The sequence below is a fragment of the Pleurodeles waltl genome, chromosome 9 (genome assembly GCF_031143425.1).
Source record: "Pleurodeles waltl isolate 20211129_DDA chromosome 9, aPleWal1.hap1.20221129, whole genome shotgun sequence".
NCBI classification, from domain to species: Eukaryota; Metazoa; Chordata; class Amphibia; order Caudata; family Salamandridae; genus Pleurodeles; species Pleurodeles waltl.
In genome coordinates this window covers 293,203,955-293,227,122 of record NC_090448.1, presented here as the reverse complement: position 1 = coordinate 293,227,122, position 23,168 = coordinate 293,203,955, and the positions used below count along the sequence as shown (strand labels likewise).

Genomic DNA, 23,168 nt, shown 5'->3' with positions numbered 1-23,168 from the left:
ACATGATGGTTATATACCTAAGTATACACTGAAATTCACCAGTTATAGTTCAGTGAACTAACTATAACTAATCACTGCTTATTCCTTCACATATTGCATCACTCATGGCATGTGCAGTGACACCATTGATTAAATCACCGATGACAACTCAAATGACATAATTGACGATATCACTGATGACATGATGCAACCTACTTGTGTTTAATTTACTCTACAAACCAAAATAGCCTTTAATATGTATTCATAAGTATTAAATGTACAGAATTGTTTAAAGCACAGATTAAATGTGCATGAATAAAATGATTATAGTATTGCCCACTGCTCAATATACACAAGTCCCCTTACATGAACAAGTGTGTACTACAATAGCATTCACCATATCCTCAACTGTTTACATAGACTGCACTCCATCTGCACACCCAAGCCCAATTAGGTGGCTACGCAACTACCACATACAGTCTTCAAACTATGCAAAATTGTTTTCGGAGAGACCTCTCCCTGCAGACATACAAACCCCATTAAATGGACTAGCTTCTACTATGCGCAGCATTCACCCTGTGCACATCTCTACACAGAGAGTCCAGTTTCTACAGACACACAAGCCCCATTAGGTTGGCAAGCTACTACTACGTACAACCTTTGCACTCTAACCAACTCTTGATAAAGAGTCTACTCTGTGTAGACACCAAAACCTCATTATGTGGCTCAGCCATTTCTACACATAGCCTTCGCCAGACAGAGAGCTTACTCCGTCCAGGCATGCAGGCCCCATTAAGAAGTCAACCTCTACTACAGACTCCCTCAACCTTGTTCACAACTCTTTACAGAGAGCTCTCAAGATTTCAGAGGTATTCCGCTGCCTGCAGAGTCTCAAACTCTGTTATGTTTTGATGCCCCTACTACACAATTCCTTTGTCCTCTGGACCACTCTTCATGGACACTCTACTCCCTCGACACACTCAAGCCCCATAAGCAGATGAAACATCATGCAAAGTTTACACTTAAAAGCAGTGCAGAACTATGGAACAGTTGTTCTAGATGTAGATCCCTATTCTGTATCACTGTGCCCTGTTCTAATTTGCTGTCCATCTCTAATCATTGTCCTTGTGCCTGAACAACGCCTACCACATCCATCTTTCTCACCCAGTTACAGTTGCGGAGTGCATAATTTAGTCGAACTTCCAATATAAAACTCACTTAGATATCCACATCCAAACTTTACCGCTTCAACCATTCATGGAAAAATGTCTACTTGCAGTGTCCCAGAATGTCTTTTTAAATAGTATTGCATCCAGACTGGGGACAGTTGGGTTCAGGGGTGATATGTGAGAGCTGGTAGGCACTCAGATAGGAGTTATCCATGGAATCTGAATGCAGGGTTGTGGCTAGGTACTTGTCAGACATTAATGTAACCATGTACTGTGGATGAATGGAGTGGGCTCGTATGTACAATTTGGGGAAAGCCATGGGAAATGATGGCAAGGAATCCATTGGTCTTTAGCTGACATTTGGTGTTTGTGCTCTTTGTCTTCCCTGAAAGCTCAGACCAGCCGATGGGCAACAGCCATCCCACAATGCACTGCCTTCCAAATGTACTGTTGTGAAAAGCTTTTGGTTGGACTGTCTTCATACAGGACACCCCCAACCCCTCACCCGGATTGGCCATGTCGATGCCTGAAAAATATGATTTTTGTTTTTTAACAATCAAAAATTGAACAATGTTGTTTCACCCGCTGACGAAGCATGTGTTTATTTATTTTCCATAGATTTCCTTTTTGTCGATGTAATAAGAGAGAGATCCCATACCACCAACATGCATATATATAAAACCAAACATGTCCATAAATATATATATGTGTGCGTGTGTGTGTATATGTAGATATACAATTTATATTGATACATATACAAAATGTACAAATCTTGTATTTCATTTCTGATTGTACCAAATGCAACAAACAAAAAACGTTGAAAATTTATTGGCTACAAGGTCCTTGAGATGCTGCCGCTGGCAGAACTATTGTTTTTCTCTCTTGTTAAAAAAGATAACAAAAGAAAACTGTTTGAGGCCTGCACTCTGCCTGCGGGCAGGTCTCTCCTTTCTTAACCCCTGCCGGATAACCTTACCTTTCTGTTGCAGATTTTGAATCCCTGTTGCCCACCAGCTTTGAGTCCGAGGGACATGTGTTCATAGCTCCCAGGTAGCTTTGCGTGTGAGCTTGCTGAGGTGTTTATTTCGAAGCCACCCTGTGTCTCACTCATCACCCTATCTGCCATTCCATGTTATTTGATTGTGTGTGTCCCACTTGGTCACCCACCCTTCTGATTAGTGCAGTCCTCCTTCTATGGATGTCTTGTTACTTCACTAGATAATCTCAGATAATCTCTTACAACATGCTTGTGATCCAAGCACCCACGCTCTGTCTCCTCAATGTCTGCTTTTCCTACTTTTTCAGACAACCATTCTTTATTGCCCTTTAACTCTTTTGCCTTTGCTTCTCAAACGTTTTAAGGCACATGCTCCCTTCTTCACCAATGAACTAACAATTCCATTATCAATCCCTGAATTTTTCATCTATATTGCACAATCAAGTTCTCTTCTCTATTTCCCAGACTGCCTTGTTGCATCACGTACTATTTTATTTCCCTACTTACCCTTTTTATGTGCCAACTAGTGAATTGTACCACCCACTTTTTGGTACTGCAACTCTTGTCACATCACCTTTTTATAATAGAATTTAAAACACAATCTACAAAATATAGGGCTCAATATGCAAAAGCATTTTCGATGAGTTGTGTCTTACTCACATTTTGTATGTGACTTCCTCATGTATTTTCAGGAAATAGACATGGTTACTCCAGGAAATAATTATTTTAGTCACAAAGATTTCCCTGTGTTTGTGAAAGTGTCTATTTTCGAAATCCAATGGAATGAACTAACCATTTAATACATCACAACTATACACCAAAAATGTTTGGGAATCAGGTCTACAGATCCAAAAACAAATTACCATACAAAAATATCTCCCACTGTCACTCTCACCCTCTGGTCAGGAATATCTTGACATCAGTTAGGTAAAGTCCATGTGGGAGCTGTAGGAAGAAGTTTGGAAAGTGGAATCTTTACCCGAAACATTAGGAACTATTGGAACATGGAGGTCAATGGAATCTATTAAAAGGGTGGAGGTTGGGACAATGTTCTGACAGTTTCACTTAGAGCAGTCGGTTATTTGTTTGGATTTTTTCTGGTCCTCAATAATTTTAGTACCAAAAGAGCTGCACATTTGGAGTTTACAGTGGAGTCTCCACATCTTCTTCCCCACTGTCTGTAGCTCATTTCCCTATTCTCTTATTGAGGACACTACCATATATTGAAGTCACCACTCTGTCTCCCTGTCACCCTTTCTGACTTGCTTCTTACCACGAACACCTCCTTTGCAGCTTTAATCTCTTCCGTGTCAGCACTTTTCTTCAACTGAAGTCCACTTCCTGATCTGTTAGTCTTTCAACGGTCACCCTTTTACTCTTTCATATATTGTGGCCTCTCATTCTTACATTCACTCTTATTTTTTTATTCCAGATCGCCTTTTCCACTCTGTCTTGTATGCTAGTCTCTGGGCCCACCATGCTCCATTCCAGTCAGACTACTCTCCACTGTTTCTTCCACCTTTCACCAAACACACAGATCTGTTTCCCCTGCTCTAAGCTCCATCTCACCCTACATATGAGGTCACCCACATTCCCTCCATTATAGCTAACCCACTCATCATTCTAGTTCATCCTGCATGCATCTATGATTGCCTTGTTTTTCTTGTAGCATTCTTCTTCATTTGCCACATAATCTCCTTTATTGGCCACTTCCCCGTTCCACTCACTCACTCCATTTACATTCAGATTTGCATTCTGGATATCCATCTCATTTTTAATGGAGCAACCTGTCTGCAGAACTCTAAATCAGGCCTCTGCAGTTCATTGTGACCCACTCAATTTCACTTGTGGTCCATAAACTCACTTTATCATTTAACTCCCATTCAAACCCATATCCTCAGTTCAACCCAACATGCTTCTTTTCAGCTGAGTCTCACACTTCCCTTCTAGTCGACTCTTCTTTCTTTCCACAGCACTCTCTATCCAGAACCCACTTATCTTCTATTGCAGCTCCTAACACTCTATTCCAAGTTGCATTTACTCTTGCTCACAGTTAATGCCTTCTCCTCTGCTCATGTCTCATCCTTCGATCTTTCTTATACCCTACATCCAGCGTACTGCACCTAGCTCTAGTTATGCTTCTCCACCTCTTGTCTTTCTTATACAACCCTCACTCTACTTCATTCTCTCCTTCTTAGCATCAAATCATCTTTATTCTTGCCTTTCCCGTCGCCATATTTACTAGCACAGTTCTTGGCATCTCTGTCCAACCTACCCATCCCCTTCAAGTTAATCCTAAAGCCTCATGCCCATCAAATAGATCCCCTTTGCTACAGCCTTTATAAGAAACCTCTTGCCAGAAACCACCCTGACAGCTATTTAATTGCCTCCATTACCCTCTCTTCAAAGACATTTTCCCACCAAGACAATTCCACTATGCCCTACTCTATATTAGGGACTTCGGCTATGTCGCAATGTCTTGTCCAGATTAAGGAACATTAGTGTATACAGACTCCTGCCATAATTTATTCTTCTGTCCCATCATGTTGGCCATCTCCCCCACCACCATTTTGCTACAACCTGTGCTGCTAATCGCTTTCAAGTCGTAATGTGAAAAAACACCAACTGTGACTTTCCACAGCACTCCTGGTGCCTGGTTTCCTTTCCTAAGTCTTCTTATCCCCAGAGTGCACTGTGCAAGTCCACAGTGGTCCTGCTGTGTGATATTGTAGATGTTCACCATGACAGTAGGCTCCGAATGCTATCTTATACCTACCTTATGACTTGGAGGCAATTGGTAGCCTTACATGTGACCCTATTTTCGTCATCGGTGTCTGTGTTGTGTCAGTTTCCCCATCTGTGGACAATAGGTAGAACAAACAACCTCAGAGATGAAGCCATAGCAAGCAATGCATGCCCATTATCGAGTCACACATGGCATATGTATATATGTAAATATTCAATAATTGCATATATACTTATGTAGGTATGTATATTGTGTGTCTTCTATACATACAGGTATGTACATGAGCCATGAAGAGTTATTAAGCCTTTGGATTTTTGGACTATGGTTTTGGTTGAAATGCATCAAGACAACCAAATATTGCCTGTTTGATGACCTAAGCAAGTTACAGATGTCAGTAGATTATAGGCTGGATGCCTCCCTTCATATTCTCGCCATCAAATTTGACACTTCCTGGAAAATGTTTCCTTTGTTTACCAGTTGACAGTTTATTTGTCTTCTTTATTTTCTTTTCATATAATATTTCTCGTGCTTTCATATGCCCACCTTCTGGGACTGAGGGGGCATATGAGCCACGGCAGGAAAAACTCCAAAGGGTTAATAAAGCAAATATTGTCAGGATTCGTATGGTTGATGGCAGTCCAGCATTGCCTACCCTCAGGGCAACACATCTCCTCCGAGTTTGTACTCCGTCGTTGATTTCAGCGACCGGGAACTGTGGAAGCCCTTGGTGTTAGGCCACTGTCATTCTCCGTTTGCCCGGCCAATATTTGTATTAACAAGTATTTATGCAACAGTGGTCATTGCTAATTTCTTAAATACCATGTGAATAAAATGCTTGTGTAGACAAGAAGTGAGTACAACCAATTGTATGCCTACTGTGAACTACGTGCTGTTTTCCTTGAATCTCCCGACATGTCATGCATGTGCGGGCACATTCCCAGACACACACACACAAAAACACAAACACACTTACATTGAACCTACATTCTTTTCCTCGTTAATCTATATGGTCATAGAACTCCTCGGTGACTTACAATATCCTTATAATTTACGGCAGTAGGTCATATTAACAACTAACTACATAATAAATTAGTGATACATGTCAAGGAAAGTTCCAGAACTGGCTTATTAGCATCACTGCCTACTTGTGGGAGAGTTGTTTCACCGGGCTTATGAAGTCCTCAGCACTCATTATTTCGTTTACTTTAGGTGATGCAGGTTCTTTGAATCCATAGGGACACATATGCCCATCATCACACAGTTTAAACTTGAATCTGTCATTAGAGGCAATGGTTTACACATGATGGGAGATGACATGGCCTCACTACCAGGGCTTCCGACCTTGGAATTGTCAGACCTGGCTCGAGTCCCCTTCTCTGCACATCATTCTGTGATTCTGGGCAAATCCTTAATCTCCTTGTGTCTACAGAAATGGGTGATTTGATTTCATCTGGTGCTCATGTAAAGCGCTTTAATGCCCTTGGGCCAGTCCCTACTACATAAAACTACAATAAATAAAACATATTTCTAGCGACAGTTTACACAGCCACCAACGCCTTTGATATATTTCCTTTCACATACATGAAATGTTATTTAAACTCCTCTGTTCCTGGAAGGCAGTCCCTACTATTTAAGATCACTTAGTTTTAGATTCTGAAACCCCCAGTTTTCTACACCTGCTGTGGCTTGTTTACACTCACTGCTTGAAATAGAAAAATAGAAGTGCAGGTACTGCAGGTACTCTGTAACAGAGTACCTGCTTATTTCTGAGAAGTGCTGGTACTCTCCAGTTAAAAGCATTACGTTTTTCTCGAGAAGTGCAGGTACTCTCCCTATAAAAATAAAAAAGTGCCGATACTGCGTACCGGACGGACAGTACCGGCCCATTGAAAGCCCTGTTTACACTCATGTTTAAATTTCACCGTGTGGTTATTGGAGTAATGCTTTTTAACCGTCTTTTTTATTTTAATACACTGGCAAATGTACACCTGCACGCAGTGGTATTTACGTGTACAGTCAGACGTGTGTGTATAGGATTCCCTAATGAAGGAGGCGGCAGATGGGGGCATCATGCCCCTTGCGCGGCGGTTTCCATAGCTCTGCTCTCCTCCCGCAACATTTATTTACATATTTATCAATTGCCAGCAAGCCTGCCGTCTGTTTTCATTAATAATGAAACCGCTTGTGCAGCCAATCCACCAGACAGCACCGGACGCCATACTTTCTGCGTAGTACACCCGTTTCATACGCTGAAACAAGGCGCTGGTTATAGCACCGGGCGAACACGGAAGAAAGATCCGAAGGGCCCCGCGTTACATTTTTGCACCAGGCTTCGCGCTAACCTTTGACAAGCTTGCATGATATTTGCATGCACATTTGCGTGTTATGTGATTGCCCACAATGGCACGTATGCATACACTGTGATATACACCAATGCATGCACAAACACACACATACTTCTGCCATCACAACACACACATTGAGCAATTGAGGCTTGCATTGTGTGATCTGCATTCCCTTTGATCTAGTTTCATAAGCAAAGTACTAATTATATGCACTATACAATGTTGACTTGTATGTGCAGCGGACCATACTATTTACATAAGACTATATGTGTGACATTATACAAACAGTACAGTACACACACGATTCTTGCTTCATACCTGTATTCTTCATGCTGCACATACACACCCACACATTGCTTTACACAACTACACTGTGTTATTTGAGATGTATACGCTGCATTGTATGAACACACAATGTACTGTTCAACTTGCTGTTGATGCCATTCTTGTGTTTCTTTGGTTTTCGCCAGTCCGGTCCCCTGATACACTGGTTTAATGCGTGTGTGTTTGTGTGAGTGGACACGTGTGCATACATGTGTATTTTATGCATACAGTTTTAAAATTACATAGCTATATATGCAGATCTGTTCATCAGTCAACTTTGTGTATTCCAAACATCCTGTCCTCCCGTGCCCATGTTCTAGTAAGGATATTTCCAGTGCATGTGTAGCTGTCGTGAAGCAGAAGTAAAAGAATCACACCCTCAGCATGGGACTGGTATATATGTCCTTCCTTTACCAGCCCCTTCGATGGAGTCAGAGTGGTTTGTTTCCAAAGAAAAGCAGAATTACTCAATTTTCCTCTTTATGTGCATCTCATCGTACCACTGAATTTTGTTTACCCAGGAAATTACCCAGAACTTCAGTTGTCATCTCACCCACTCAGTTCAGGGAAAAATCCTGATCCAAGAGAAGATTTCTATTGTGCTTTTCTGGGAAGAGACTTGATGTTAGGAAAAATATTGATTGGTTCCATGAAGAGAGAACAGGGAATATTTTGAAGTGTGGAACATCATTCACGTTTGACAAGAAAATAGGGTCGCACCTCTTTCACCTTTAGCATTTTCTTATTAAACGATTCAGCAATTGATTTTCTCAGTCAATCAGTAAACTTGGCTGGCTGAGAGTCAACAGGGAAGCGATTAGTTGTGATCGAGTGTTCCTAGCTATGTTACACATTTCTTAAGGTCCATTGTCCCTTTCTTAGAGATTTGGGATGAAGAAAACATACTTAAACCAACATGAGGCCCTCTAAATGTACGTAAAATCATTCCCTGTGCACATATCAGGAGGGAAAGAAAGGTACAGGATATAGGCTTCAGGGGCTGCTATGAGTATAAAGGGAGTCCTCCTGTCCGCCGGGCCTTTAGTTATGACAACCTGAGTAGCCAAAGTGACAACATTGTTTGTTGACTATGTTGGTCATATGCAATAGTGAGTAGTACCAACTGGCAATTGCCTTCTCAATGACACGTTAATGTCTTTGTCTAGTAAAACTAAGGGAAAGGGTCTTCAGTGAAGCAGAATGCCATGGTGCATCTTCCAAATTATGCTGTAATGACATTATGTTAATAAGACCCATGAACCAGAGTGCCTGTACAGAGTAGTACAGGTGCCTTCCTATTTCAAATATTACCATCTTGTTTATGGTCGGACATTCCTTTGTAAACCCCCTGACTCATAATTTGCAGCCTAACACTCAAAACTGAAACAGTTTCTCTTCATTTTTTTATATTTTACTCTTTACCAAAATATCCCTAAAATTACATGAGTTATGTTAAATTGCAGTGTGAACCTTTGGATTAAAATACAAAAAAGAGAGTCCTTGAGACTTCTGAAGTTATAGTTGCAGGAAACAGTACTGGGGAGAGGGAGGAGGTTTTAGGCAGAGATAAACACAGCATTTCCAAGCATTCTCGAAGCATTGCTTCTTCATACCCAAGATGCCATTCAGTGTTACACAGCAAGTTTGTTCCCATTACCATTTTCCCTCCATTGAGAAAATAAGATAGTTTTGAATACAGAGCCAAAATAAACCATCTTCAGTGCATTCTGCAATTTGCTTGATTGACTGACCTACTCGAAATCACACCTGCACCATCAGCCTTCACAAAGAGTAGGAGAGACATTCTTGCAAATCTGTGAAACTATAATATGCTTCAGATGGCTTTGAACATTTGTAGCATCATTGTAGAATCAGATTCATCTAGCTTGGTCGTCTTCCTGCGTCAGATCTTGTAACAACCTCTAAACTCATACGTTGCTCTAGGGATTAATGGGTAACATTAGATCAATATTGCCTGTTTACACCTATAACCAAAAATGCCTGGGTCACTGTTTTGGCACTTTGCCAGTCATCGGGGACACCTATGATCTTTAAAGATCCACTTTCAATGATGAAGTTTGCATGATTAAACCTATATGTCACATGAGGTTGCATTGGGTATACCGATTCCCATTGGTAAAATGATTGGCAAGCTATGCACTAATAGCTATGGAGCAAGGGCTGTCTGGAGTTGCCATTTAGTGACAGGAGTCGTGCATATCAGTGCACACTGGTCATTTGTTTCTTTGTGCTTATTCCTGTCTATGTGATATTCATTCTCTCAGTCTCACCTTGAACATCATGCTGTCCCTAGTATGTATGTAGTCATATAACATGATACTGCTCTCCAGAAATGTTTGACCTTTGGACCAAACGTTTCTTCCTTATCTGTAGATTTTAGCTACTACTCTGTTTTCCCAGTCAATTTCCATGTAGTGTGTTTTTCTTTGACTTTTCTATATATTTTAAATTTTGTGAAATAGATGACCTTTATTCTTAACCTCACATTCCTTTGTTCCTACAACCCTCCTCTTCCCACTTTCCACGAAAGCACTGCTATGGCATTTCTTTGCTCTCTCTTCATGTTGCCGTTTTACTTTAAAATTTGTTCTAATACCCATTGAACTTTGACTTTTCATAATGCTTTTGTTGCCATGGTCATTGTAAATTTCTAGCCAGACAAATTATCCTATGTTTACTACTCTGGGTATTTTTCTATTTTTGCAAGCAACCATTGTAGAGTTGAAAATCTGATCAGTCAGAATGAGTGTGTATTTAAATAAATAATGCATTGTGTGAGTACCCTAACCTGTGTCGGGCATCAATTTTCAGTATGAAGATCAGCAGCCAATGAGGTCAATGATTGGATCTCTGTTAAAATCAGACACCCTTGAGCTTGCATTTGGTTATGGTTTCGAGTCCTGGATCCTAAAGCAGTTACACAAATGGGTGCACATTAGCCTAGGAAATGCAGAGATCACCAGTCGGCTGAGAAATGGTCTTCTGAGAAACCCACACTCTGGTACCTCAAATGTTTCCCATCATACCTGCCGACTATTACCAGGACAGACCTCCCTGCAGAGTAAAATCAATAATTCTAAGTGGTGCTTTGCAGTACTACCATTCAGGGAACATATTAAACCATATAGTCAAGTTAAGGTCCCTTTAAAAACCAAACTGCCAACCAGAGATGTGGAGTCATCGTGAGTAATAATCCATTAGAGCTGATTGAGCTGAAATGCATTGGGTTCCCAGAGAAAGCTTAGTGTTCTTGGGATCTGGTGATCCAAACCCAGTTTCTTAATGATTAGATCAAATCTGCTTCCACTCCCGGTAGCTCAAGTCATAGAAGACTGTCTGTTGAGAAGCAAGTGTTGGTGTGTTTCAGAGATACACTGAGGAAATATTCCCAACTGCCAGAAGAGTTTCTTCCAAGTACCCACTGTTCCACCAAAGTGTACTTCTCAAGTCCTGTCTTTCTGTTCCTTTACACACTCACATTCACAGGTTTGTAAGTATACCCACACATGCTCACAGAACCACAAGTCAGTTTGTGAGAAGGTAATCTGATGTGACATTTTTCGTTCCCTCGAACCCCGGAATCTCCCCCTCCTTCTTCCATCACAGGGAGTATTGCAAAGACCTCGACTTGTCGGATAACAACACTGAGTTCCTGGAAAACTTCATTGCACTTATGGAAAAAGTGACCCCGGATTCCAAGAAATGTAAGTACTGTGGCTGGGGGGTGAGCAAAAGCTTTAGTGGTGGATGAAAAACATTGTTCTTTAAGAGGGGTGGCATTAATAGCATGTACTGAAATCACAGTGGCAGGGGAAAATAAGTATATTTGGAAAAGTATAGAAATTCAGCAAAGGCAGTTTAGAGGGAGACCCTCAAACAGAGAACACTTGCCAGTGCTTTAAAGAAAATAAATCACATTCTTTTTAGGTATGTCAGATAAAGGGGAAAAAACCCACGAGTTGAGGGTAAGGGAAGCAGAGTAAATATAAGTTGAAAAGTGACCATAAGGTACTGGGAATAGGCTATCTGCTCCTTCATTTCAGAATCCACACCCACATATGATTGTGATGGTCCTAACCATCGTTAAGGTACAAATGAACCTACAAATGGAAGGAGAGAACAGTCCCTTTCACAAAAGAGACTTATGGGAGCTTTCAAACCATAATGTGGTTAATTTGAGCGTGCCGGATGAACTGGGGCTTGTGCTAATTAAGCAGCGTAAAGTGGTGGCAGCAGCAACATCACCATTCAGGCAGTCAATGAGAACACAAAGGTTTCAAAGGACTTGTCCTTATTTATTTGTTTTAAAAATCTGAGCAATCGAGAGCCATTACAGACCATCTGATCTCAGTTGTTCATAGAGTAACCAAATCACTTATGAAGGAGATGTAGCATAAGTTCTAGGAATTAGTAAATTGCTTGATTCACAGTTGAATGGTTTCCTGAATTGCTTTGCTCACTGGAGACTGTAATGAGCGAACATTTGGATGGATACCGCTCTAGTTCTCTATCATCTGGTGTGAAGAGGATCTAGTGGCTAATCATACAGCATACACACAGCCCTGCCAGGGGAACATCCTGGAGCATAGGCTGGAGTTGTTCACAAGTATCCATGATTTTAAGCTGATGTTGGTAAATTCAGTTTCTGTGTCTTTAGATTGGCACTAAATTCTCAAACTTAGCTGGGGTTCATAGGAGGTAGGTGACACATTTCAGGCCCTTCCTGACAAGCACACTCTTTGTAGATTTTTTACTCTAACTTATGGAGCCTTATGCCACTGAGAAACATTGTACACAGCTGTACTTAGGGTGAGAGACAAGGTGGCAGTACAACACTTTTGTTTCCTGCATTCACTTTGCATTTCTCGCTTTTTTTCTATTTCCTGTCACTGATGAGGCCATAAGCCAGTTACAAAGCCATTTGCATCAGCTCATACCTCACAGGCATTTTCGCTAATGGAACTAAACATTAAGGAGGAACAAAATTATGGAAATCACAAGAACTTTACCAATAACAGAAGACCATTGCTCTTTATGGCTTCAGCTTTCGACTTGAGGGTAGCCACAAGTTGGGTAGCATCTTTCTTTAATCGGATTTAGGATTTCTGTCATGAATTAACACAATCCCCTAAAAGTAAAAGTAAAGCAGGGCAAGAGTAAATTCCTCACAACCCTCAGGAGGAGCAGAAATAGTTAAGCCCCAGACGCACGTCACGGTGGAGGTAGGGGTCCCATCATAAATAGATGAGCAAGAGATCATGTGGGAATGCATAGTCCGAAGTATTCTTCTTCTTCTTCCTCTCTTTGTTCTTTTGTCCATTTGATATACTTATGTAAATTTAATATAAGTACCCATGCATGAATTAGCTATAACCCTAAAAACTCTTAATATGTTGGTGCTTTTAATTCTGTAATTTTCATTTTCATTTGATTTGGGAATTATTTCACTCACTGCTCAAATTTTTCACATTTCCTCTCTCTCCAGCATCCATTTGGGTGTGAGAAATCAGGCCTACACAGTTTGTATATGTGATCTAGTGATTCTAAATCCACTCAGCTCCTTGGATGGGAGGTCAGCTTCATTATTGTAAAATTGTTTCTGTGAACTCCTAACCATCTTCAGCTTTTACAATTATAAAGCTGTCACCGCCTAACTGCTCTGGGTACCTAACATTTCAGAAAAAGGCAATTTTCAAGGCTACAAAAGTTTTAACTTTTTTCCACTAACAATCCCCACGGATTTCCAAAGTCTTACAACATTAGCACCATTTAATTAATGTTTTTTATACTGCTTGGATCATCATTTATGAAAAGACTCGACCACTGGGTCCTATCTTGGAAGTTCACAGTGCCAAACAATTTGTAAAACTGTTCAGGTTGAAAAGAGTAATGTTGATTCAAATGCTGACCTCATACTAGGAATGGAGACTGAGGATTGTGCTCCAAAACATACCATTATAGGGGGTGTTGTCTTGATCTAACTAGCAGGAGTAAATCATATTGAAATAAACTGAATTCACAAAGTATATGGTGCTCCTCATTTTCCCAGTAGATAGTTTACATCTGAGGTCTTCCACAGAATTATTTAGCACAACAGGCAGTCCCTCCTGCCCATCACCCCACTTCCCCACTATGTGTCATAGATTTATAGAAGACAGAACCTCAGTTAAGAGGCCTTCATGATTATTGAGGTCTGTTTGTTCTTATTCCATGTTTTAAATAACACAGAATGAAATTCATTCTCAGGCCTGAGCCTACTGCTGACAATTTTAATCATGTATTATTAGTAATATTTTCTTCTTCATTAAGTTAGTTTATCAAATGTCTCTCAAGGAGGGGAGAGGTCTGCAATACTTCCACAACAATTCTTCTTGCTGAACTGGCAATCAATTTTTGTACAAATTGCTGTCTCTGTCAGCCAGTCTTTAGCTTGAAATTCATAAGGTTAATAAGGAAGATCTCAAGCAGATAGTAATATTGGCACACAAACTTTGCCATTAGAGACACAAAAAAAGCTAAAACCTATGAGTCACCATTTTTTTCACTTACTTAAATTACAGATATTTTGGTTGTTTTACGAACGTTTTCTTTGTTTGCTTCTGTTGTATATCCGAGAACAGTAGAGCTGAGGAGACTTGTATTGTCCACTTTGCTGTCCTGAAGCCATTTGATGGATTTGAGCTCTCATTGTCTCTATGAGAGGAACATTATTTTTAGTGGGAAATAAGAATTCTTTAAATCGTGGTTTTAGTACAATTCGAAGTTTACTCTGATTTGTATCTTTCAGTATGAATGGTATCCATATTAATGCCACCCCAGAGACATTTCTTGACTGTAGAACCATACATGTGTCTCACACACAAAGTAATTCAGCCCATAATTTATTTTCAGATTTCTTTCTTGATGTTTCCTTGGTCTCACACCATATGGACTATAGCACAATTCATATTTTGAATGCTGAACCAGTTTTGAGATTCTGCATTTGGTAGATCGGGGAGTGCTGTCGAATGGAGAGCCTTGTTACCACCTACAAAAGAACCTTAAAATAGCAGACACACCTATAGAGTGATCTTTTATCTGGATTGTTTCCTGCACTTCAGATTTCTATGATTTAAAATGAGCATCCCTTTTTTATGGTGTCCATTGTAATTACCACCAGGAAAAACAGCATGAATGCCTTGCTAAAAGCATTCCCCTCTCAGACTTTTAGGGCACTCACTTGTGCCTCTGCTCATGCTTTCTTCAATCATGACTCTATTCTAGACAGATAGTAAGCCTATGTTGACTTTGCCTATGCTTTTACTGAGCCTATTCCGATATCACCTTAAAATTCCTCTGCTTTTGTATTCTCCAACTACAAGTTTGGAGTATTCATTTGTACTGTGGCGAAAGAAGGAAAGTTAACTAACTTTAATAATGGCCTAATTTAAAGGTTAGCAGATGGAATTCAGTGGCACTCCTAATAAGGCAACGGTATGTCAGTCATGTTTGTGATGGAGTAACCCATCCACCGAACTCTAAATCAGGCCATAAGTCTAGCACTCTACATATATCTGACAGTCTTTATTCCCAGTGTCATACGTATGTGTATATTATTAGCATCTAACTTTTCTAATTGATTGATGCACATCAAAGGCTTTGATGTAGAGAGATATTGGTGTCTCAAAGAGATTGGACCATGGAGAAGGAATACACACATCTAACTGCTGACCTCACACTCTTAGTATAGCAGTGTTCTATGTTTCTGCTCCACCACCACTTACCAATTGGTTGCCACAAATTACACATGAGACCCATGGGAACCTTTACTTCAGAGCTTTTCCTCAAGCAGCTGTCATTTTGTAACATGTTACCTACTCCTAAAAGAACAGTGTTTAAGTGCCCCATTAAGCAGGCGGTAAGGATGCACAGAGAGTATAGAGGGAGCAATATCCTTGTTCACTCCACCTAGGACAGTATCATTGTGACTTAGATATGAATGTAATGCTTTTTTTCTGGTGCTTCTTTACTTCACAGGTGACAACTTCCTACTCCATAACCTGATCCTGGATGCAGGTATCACGCGGCAGTTGACAGAAAGAGTGTGGAAGGACAAGGACCTGCTCACGTAAGCTCTGTTACGTTTTTAAATTTTACAATTGCACATTTAGAAGGAAACACAGATGTCTGTTCTTAAAGCACTTACAAGGCACTGCTACAATAAAAACACACCCTTTGAACTATACAGTACTGATGTTAGTGTGGAGATATGGACAGTCACATTGTTAAAGCCCAATGACATTTTCAGGGAATTTCACTGGCCAAGATCCTTAGCATTGACCGTGACTTGGTTGGAAGAAGCGTACGCTCTTGACGTCCTGTTTTAGTAAATGTACAGCTGGGAGGGCATCTGCAGTGCTGAAATGTACAGTCCTGACAGACCATTCTCAGAGTTTACATCACTGAGGCTCTTCAGCATTGTGAGCTAAAGGCCAACTGGTGAGTAGTGAAGATCCATAAGGCAATTCTAGGAGAATCTTTATGTAGCTGACATTACATAACATTAACAAAGACTTACACTGAGGAGGTTGATGCAGAATAGAGTCATGTTTGACACTAGCAGGAGGCTGTCGCTCATAGTAGGAAACTTTGCACTATCAGCGTGACTCTAGCAAGAGGCTAATGTCTTAATCTCAGTTGGCACTGACGCTTAGTTCACTCTGTCTCCTCACTAGGTACGGGCTCCTGGCTGTCTTTGCTGCCACGGATGGCGGCATCACTCGAGTTTTCCCAAACAAGTAAGTATCTATGGCCTTCTTTAAGGTTTATTGCCAACTATTGTTATAGCTTTACAGAACATCATCAGTGACTCATGGATCCCTATTCAGCAACAGGATTTTAATGTAGTGGATCCTTTACTGGGAGTGAAGGGGTTTACTTTACTAAGCCTTCAATGTCCCTGTCAAGAATTCACTCACAAGTCCACATGTCTTCCTTTTCCAGTGTGTATCAAGAAAATCGCTTTCCAGGCGCATTCACGGTCTAATTTTGCATTTGTTGAAGAGTGTATTTTTCAGTATCTTTTTCCTGGACCAAGAATATGAGGCCTTTTACCTCATGACGGTTTGCTGCAGGAAAATGCACACACAGACGTACACACGTCGTGACTTGTCACAGAGATAATGAAATGAGAACTGCCCCTAATGACCCTCGCCTCTTGAATTCACACTGTACATTGAGCTTTCTGGCAATCAAGGCTTTCAGTGCTGTCAACACAAAAACCAGTTTTTTCTGAATATAGAATTTTAAAAATTTCAAGGTTACAGGTAAAAAGATACACTTCTGGTATCTTGGCTCTCTTGTCGTCTAGTGCCAGATATACCTTGACTTAACACATTTCCACTCTGTGGGAAATTGCCAATGAAGTTATTTTTTAATTTTATTTTTTAATATAAACACATTAGTAACTTTGTCACTGAGTACCTCTAAATAATTGTCGTCTAATTATAGAGGGAATGTTTTGACCTCGCCAATAGTTAGTAGGAGTCCACAGACTTGCCCCTAAATCCGTAGCCCAAAGCAGTAAGGTACAGCAATGTCTGAATTCACGAATGAGCATCAGTTGCAGTAGACAGTAATGAGAATCATGGCCGCTGAGAGTAATGAATATCAGTGGTTCCAAAACCTCCACAGTGTTCAGTACTAATGCAAAATAAAAGTACCAGAAATATTTGACCACCCTTTTTATATCCAGGCCTTCTTTCTCAGCAGAGGAATATTGGACTTGTTGCAGAAGTATTGACTTACACTGGATAATGAATTATATAATTTTACTGTAACAAAATTGCTGACCCCGATACGTTTGTGCAAAAAAAAAAAAATGTTTTGCATGTTGAACATAGTGGTGAAGAAAGGCTATGTCTGTCAGTGTCTTCCAATGGATAGCTGTCAATGTATTCTTCTTCAGTAGGTTTATAAAAGGCACCCAGTATTTTAATTTGGCAGATGCTTCACATGTACATTGCACTTCTATTGCTTGTTGAAATGCTTGTACTAAGGGAGGAGCTTGTTGGCAGTTGTGCCGATAGGCCTCATTCAACTGCTTTTGTTTTATTGCCAAGGTTTTTGTGAGAACCTCAAAGAAAAATAGCTTTCTTACTTCATGGGCCTGATTACGAGTCAGATTTATTTTCTGACTTATTAGTAAACCCCTGTTAAAGCACAAGCTGGAATTACAAAATAAGTGTACTTTAGCTCATTCAGTAATTATTTGACACATTAAATACCTCAACCTTAATCAAGTTTTGGCAGATAAAACCTGCTGAAATTTAACACAGGAAAACAGTAAGGTATTTACTGTACCATGTGGACTTCGGTGAGTTAAACACCAAAATATGCATATTATTTCCCAGAAAATGCTATTTATCACTCTGATTAAATAACATTGACATTCTCATCCTCCCCGTTCTGCCACCATCCTGGGAAACCATCATATGCAGGGTAATGTATGCTATTCACAGGATAAGCAAGAAGTGCAGGATGCTGCCTATAAATGGTTGTACCTTCAGACTGATGCACACTGTCCTCCTTACTTAGAGAGCCCAAAACGTCACAGACTATAAGAGTGAAATGGCAGAGTATTCACACAGCACTTGTCCCAGTGCCTTTTCTGGGCACTTTACATCAAGACAGCAGCTTTAGGTTTCTAGAACTCTCCTGGTTGTTTCCTCAAGAGAGCTACAATCTCAGTTGGCAACACCTTGTTTCCCTCAGTAGGCAATACCAACAGTCATTCAAGTATGAAGGAGCAGTGTTTTAATTTACGGGAGTAATTGTCATACAAACCCGGTCATGGGCATATGCACCTTTGTTAGCGAAGAGGACTTTAAGAGCTAGCATTTAAATACATTCCCATAAACATAAAAACATTTGGCTTCACAGGAAATAACAAGGAGAATTGAAATGAGTTCAAAAGATTTAATAACAAATTTTGATTAATGCAAAGGCATTAATCCATTAAGGATTCAAATTCAAGCATCATTAGTTACACGTTTAAATGGTCCATTAGTCCATAAAAAGAAGCATTTAGTTAGGCAAAAACGGTAAGGTGTAGGCTTCAGAAAACAAAACAATGGTGTCTGAATGAGAGAATAAGAATGTTTTGTCATAAAGTCTTTGCACTCAGGCCGTGGGATTAGAAGAGGAGAGAAAGGTCTTCTCAGTTTGAAGTCAGCAAATCTCTCCTAACTAGTTTCAGGAACACACGCCATTATTATTCGACAAAAATGTAATTGCAACATTTCAGCTTGTTCCCGCTCTCACGAACCAATCAGTTTTCACCAGACTCTGGGAGCAGGAATACTCCTCAATTTCTCATGGTAAAACTATGATCCATGCATGGCTATGTCTTTAAATTATTACACTTGACAATACTGTCGGCTACTGTCTGCTCTTCCCACTAGTCGCTTTCCCGCACTAGCATCTTATTCTTCTTCTTCTTCTTTGATGCGGACCTCACTATCAGTCATCTAATGCATAACAATAAACTTGTCACTAGCTAACGGATCGCACCTGGAAAAATACAGCATCTGTTATGGAAAAACACATAACGTGCAAAACAAATGAGTATAAAATGTGCAGGCTATTCACCCTGTGCATGTGTAAAAGTTGACATTCAAGATTATTTAACATGTTAACTTGGGTGCTGCTCATAATGACTAATTGCAGTCACTTCAAATTATATGATTAATAAGCACACATTATTTAGAAATGAAAATTACATTTTATAATTTGTTACTTGTGCAAGTGAAAACATATTACTCCCCCAAGTACTAGGCCAAACATGGCTCCCCATTCACAAGTGCAGCCAATTCAAACTTCTCATGCACACATACAGAGCCCTACACAACACCGGACCAGAATATATGAACAGAGGCATACACTTTTACCAACCCACCAGACACCTATGCTCTGCCACACTTTCACTCGCACATATTTCCTGCATCCACAAACTGGAGGCTGCTCATTCCCGTGCATCACAACCAAGGAATGGAACAACCCCCCTCAAGACATCAGAGCCTCCTCCTCACTTCTTGAGTTCCATAAGAAGCTGAAGACCTGGCTCTTCGGATAAGCACTTTGGGCACCACACACTTCCCAAGCGCCTGGATACCCTCTTGGGCATTAGTGCCGTGTACTAATCAATACAACAGAACAGAACATCTCCAGGGGTCTGCAGGTAACGCTCTACACTTCAGTGGAACTCATGAAGGAAATGGCGGAGCAGTCCTGAAGGCACTCTTGAGCCAAAGCAAACCTACGCTCCAGTAATCAAGAGAGCACTTCAACTTGTCAAGCAGACACATCAGTGTATATTACATATAGCCACTCAAAATAAAGTAAAAATAATAGTAATAATTCCTACTGTATACTTTAATCTCCAGCTGTAGCTGACCAAATATGTATTACTTTTGGATTATGTCCACAGTTATGTGGCCAGAATTAACTAGGACTCTTATCTTCCATAGCAGTACCAAGTAGACATTTTGGAGGGCATTTACTTTCTCCTCGAGGGTAAAAACAATGACAACATTAGCAACATCCCATAATGGTTATACAAATGTGTTGCCTTGATCTTTTTGCTATGGAAACTACTGTGGGTACGGAATGGGTTCACTAGCAGGGAGCACAGCAAATACAGAAGATGAGGAAACTCTTCTGGCTTCTGGGAGATTCCTCAGGCACAAATGATTAAAATAATTATGTTAAGTATTCAGAGTCTATTTCAAGAGCGCCTTTGACGAGCGTGAGATCAGATTCAGCAAGGCAACTGTGGATCCGAGAGAAAAGAGTCACAGCCTAACTTGAAAATAGAGATCTATTATCGATCATTTGAAATTTAGAAAATCCATCAAGCGCAGTTTAAGGCTGTAATATAATTTCAGAGAGGCTGTAGATGAGACATTGTCCCGTCAAAAGAGTAAAATTTTGAACACTTTCATCAATCTAACCACATTGCCCACCTCAAGGAAATTCCATGTATGTTTTCCTTAAGGTGTTCCAATATCCGTAAAGATAGCTATGACTTCAATAGTGCTTGTTTTAACTGCTTTGTCATTGATTAATTACTGTGCTCATATGTAAGTGAATGAGTTTATGATCTTGACACAAGAAAAGTAATCACAAAGCTACAATTATCGCTCAAAGTAATATTTTCTATTCATTTTTGATCCAGCATAATTGCATTCCCCCTCCCAGGACTGTACTATGCTCTGTTCTGTTTTGTGGAAGCTAAATTTGGGTTTAGAGTTTAACAAGCCATGAGCACTTTACAATAGAATAGAATAGAATAGGGATTATTACTTTTTGTTCATGTCTCAAGGCTATAAACATGATATTAGGTGTCCTGCTAACCACTTGTTTTCTGTCTTTCTCAAACACCCACCCTGTTGTGTTGTAGCACATTTCCACGCCATCCACTGCCTCTCAGTTTTCAAATCGAGTTCGTGGCATTCATTTGTGTCACAAATACCTTTGGCCTCAATGGCAGCACACAAACGGTACAGAATGCATTCTCTAGTGCATAATTCAAGTGAGTGGGTGAGCTTTGTTGACTGCTGCTGTTTATCATTGATGTGATACAATAGTTACACACTAAGGCCTCGCATTTTTCAGCAAGATGTGAAACAAATTGATATCCAAATAAAATGAGTTAATGTGGATAAAATATAGAATGTTTTTTCTTTTGAAGAGCTGCAGAGGACTGGGAGGAGGATCCCGAACCACTGACTGCCAGCTACTACCGCCGTACCCTGGACAACAAGGGATTCATCTTTAAGCCCCCTTACAGGGACAGTAAGTGCACGCAGTGGGGTCAGATATAGTACCTAACATGTAAACACTGATACACACATCTTTCAACCCTCACATGGTTATCTGCCAAGGTTATTTCTCCATCAGGTTTATGCCCCTTAGATCTGTGTGTCACCTTTTCACATCCTTGTAGTTCCTACATTTTGTCACTTATTAAAAGTAGACACCAGTCTTGTGTGTTATAAACACATGGTTGCAGACGCGCAACGCCCATGGGCTAAGGGGGCTTCAGCTCCCCCTCCCCGTTGTGTGTCATAGCACGGTCTGCATCTCCTGGGTGCTTGCCTCAGGGAGTACTTGGGCAGAGCACGATTTGGGAAACATTTTCTATTATTCAGAAAGATACGCTCAGTTTCTGTGCAGTTGGAAAGTGTCTTCAAAGGAGGGGCGATACAATGATTGCCCGTTAACACTGTGATGATTGAGGAAGCCACTTTAGTTGAATTGTAATCTCTGCCCTGTTCCCAACAAACCTTACTTAGCCTGAGTCCAACCAAACAGAAAAGGCACAAATTATATTGTATGTAATTGCATTTACATGGTGCTTACTACACATGACAAGGGGTAGAATGCGCTATAAGAATGCAAAAAAGGAAGATCATTTGTTTCTTTTTTAAATGGTGTTGCATTGAAATGATTCAGCCCTTATTTTGATTTCGGCGGACAGAAAAGGCCATGTGCCGAAGTCACTCGGTCAGGTCACCGCAATTGTGGTGACCTTCCTGCAGGCCATATTACGAGTTTCAGCGGGAAACAGCCCACAGCATTGATGCCGGCTCATAATTGAGCCGGCAGCAATGTTACAGTGCCTAGGGTGCACCAGCACCCATCGCACTATTCACTGTCTGCAAAGCAGACAGTTAGAAGTGTGACAGGGCTGGCCATGGGGGCCCCTGCACTGCCCATGCCCCTTGCACCCTGGCTCTGCCAACATTTACATGGTGGTGCAACCGGCATGTAAACGCCGGTGGAGAGAGTAGTCGTAATCCCCAGGGAAGCACTGCTTGCAGTACTGCACTGGCGGATTAAGACCGCAGGCACCGCCAGGCCACCGGCCGGGGAAAACTTGGCAGTGCGGATGGTCCAACAGTGGTGCATGCACCACGGTTGTAATGTGGAGGCCGGACAGCCACATTGGTGGTGGTCCGACCACCACTGCGACCTCTAGGGTCATAATTAGAGCCTCGGTGCCTATCAGGCAGTCAAGATTCTTTTTTTGTACTAATAACATTTTGCTTTTCTGGAGGGGTGAGGGATGTGGGGGGCAGAGGGCTATGAATTGAGGTGCTTGTGGTTTTGCTTATAAAAATTCCAATACTAGTTAAAAATAAAGTAAGGGGCAGATTTCTTTCATGAAACGCAGCAAGGCAACTTGCTGCTTTGTGTTGCATGAAAGGGAGAGAGTAGAAATGTGTCATATTTACAAAGATATGGCACGTTTCTGTCATCTCCTGGAGAACTTGATTGGGACTGCCTGGCACCAACACAGGCATTCTTGCACCATGGTGCATGGGACCTGCATTAAGGGCAGGATTGTGTTTGTGGAGGAAGGGATACCTTCCTGTACAAAAACATTCCTTGAAGGCATTTTCCTCTTTGTGTGTGCGCTGCAGAATGTAGAACATATACAAAGAGGAACAACGCTGAAAAATAAAGGTATTTCTCCTCATTAAGTCTAGCTCAGGGAGGCACACCATTTTGGTACAGTCCTGGTTTACAGACCTTTGTAAATCTGG

General features: G+C 40.8%; 1 protein-coding gene across 2 annotated transcripts in view; it reads left to right on the top strand.

Annotated features, from left to right (window-relative positions):
- CACNA2D2 (calcium voltage-gated channel auxiliary subunit alpha2delta 2) overlaps positions 1-23,168 on the top strand; it is a 1,401,889-nt gene that overhangs the window by 1,253,606 nt on the left and 125,115 nt on the right. For both annotated transcript variants that reach the window (XM_069206762.1, XM_069206763.1), the window contains 5 exons: positions 2,138-2,198; positions 11,188-11,285; positions 15,598-15,688; positions 16,296-16,358; positions 21,311-21,414. In XM_069206762.1, coding sequence (XP_069062863.1) covers positions 2,138-2,198; positions 11,188-11,285; positions 15,598-15,688; positions 16,296-16,358; positions 21,311-21,414 — 417 coding nt within the window. The remainder of the gene's footprint in view (positions 1-2,137; positions 2,199-11,187; positions 11,286-15,597; positions 15,689-16,295; positions 16,359-21,310; positions 21,415-23,168) is intronic.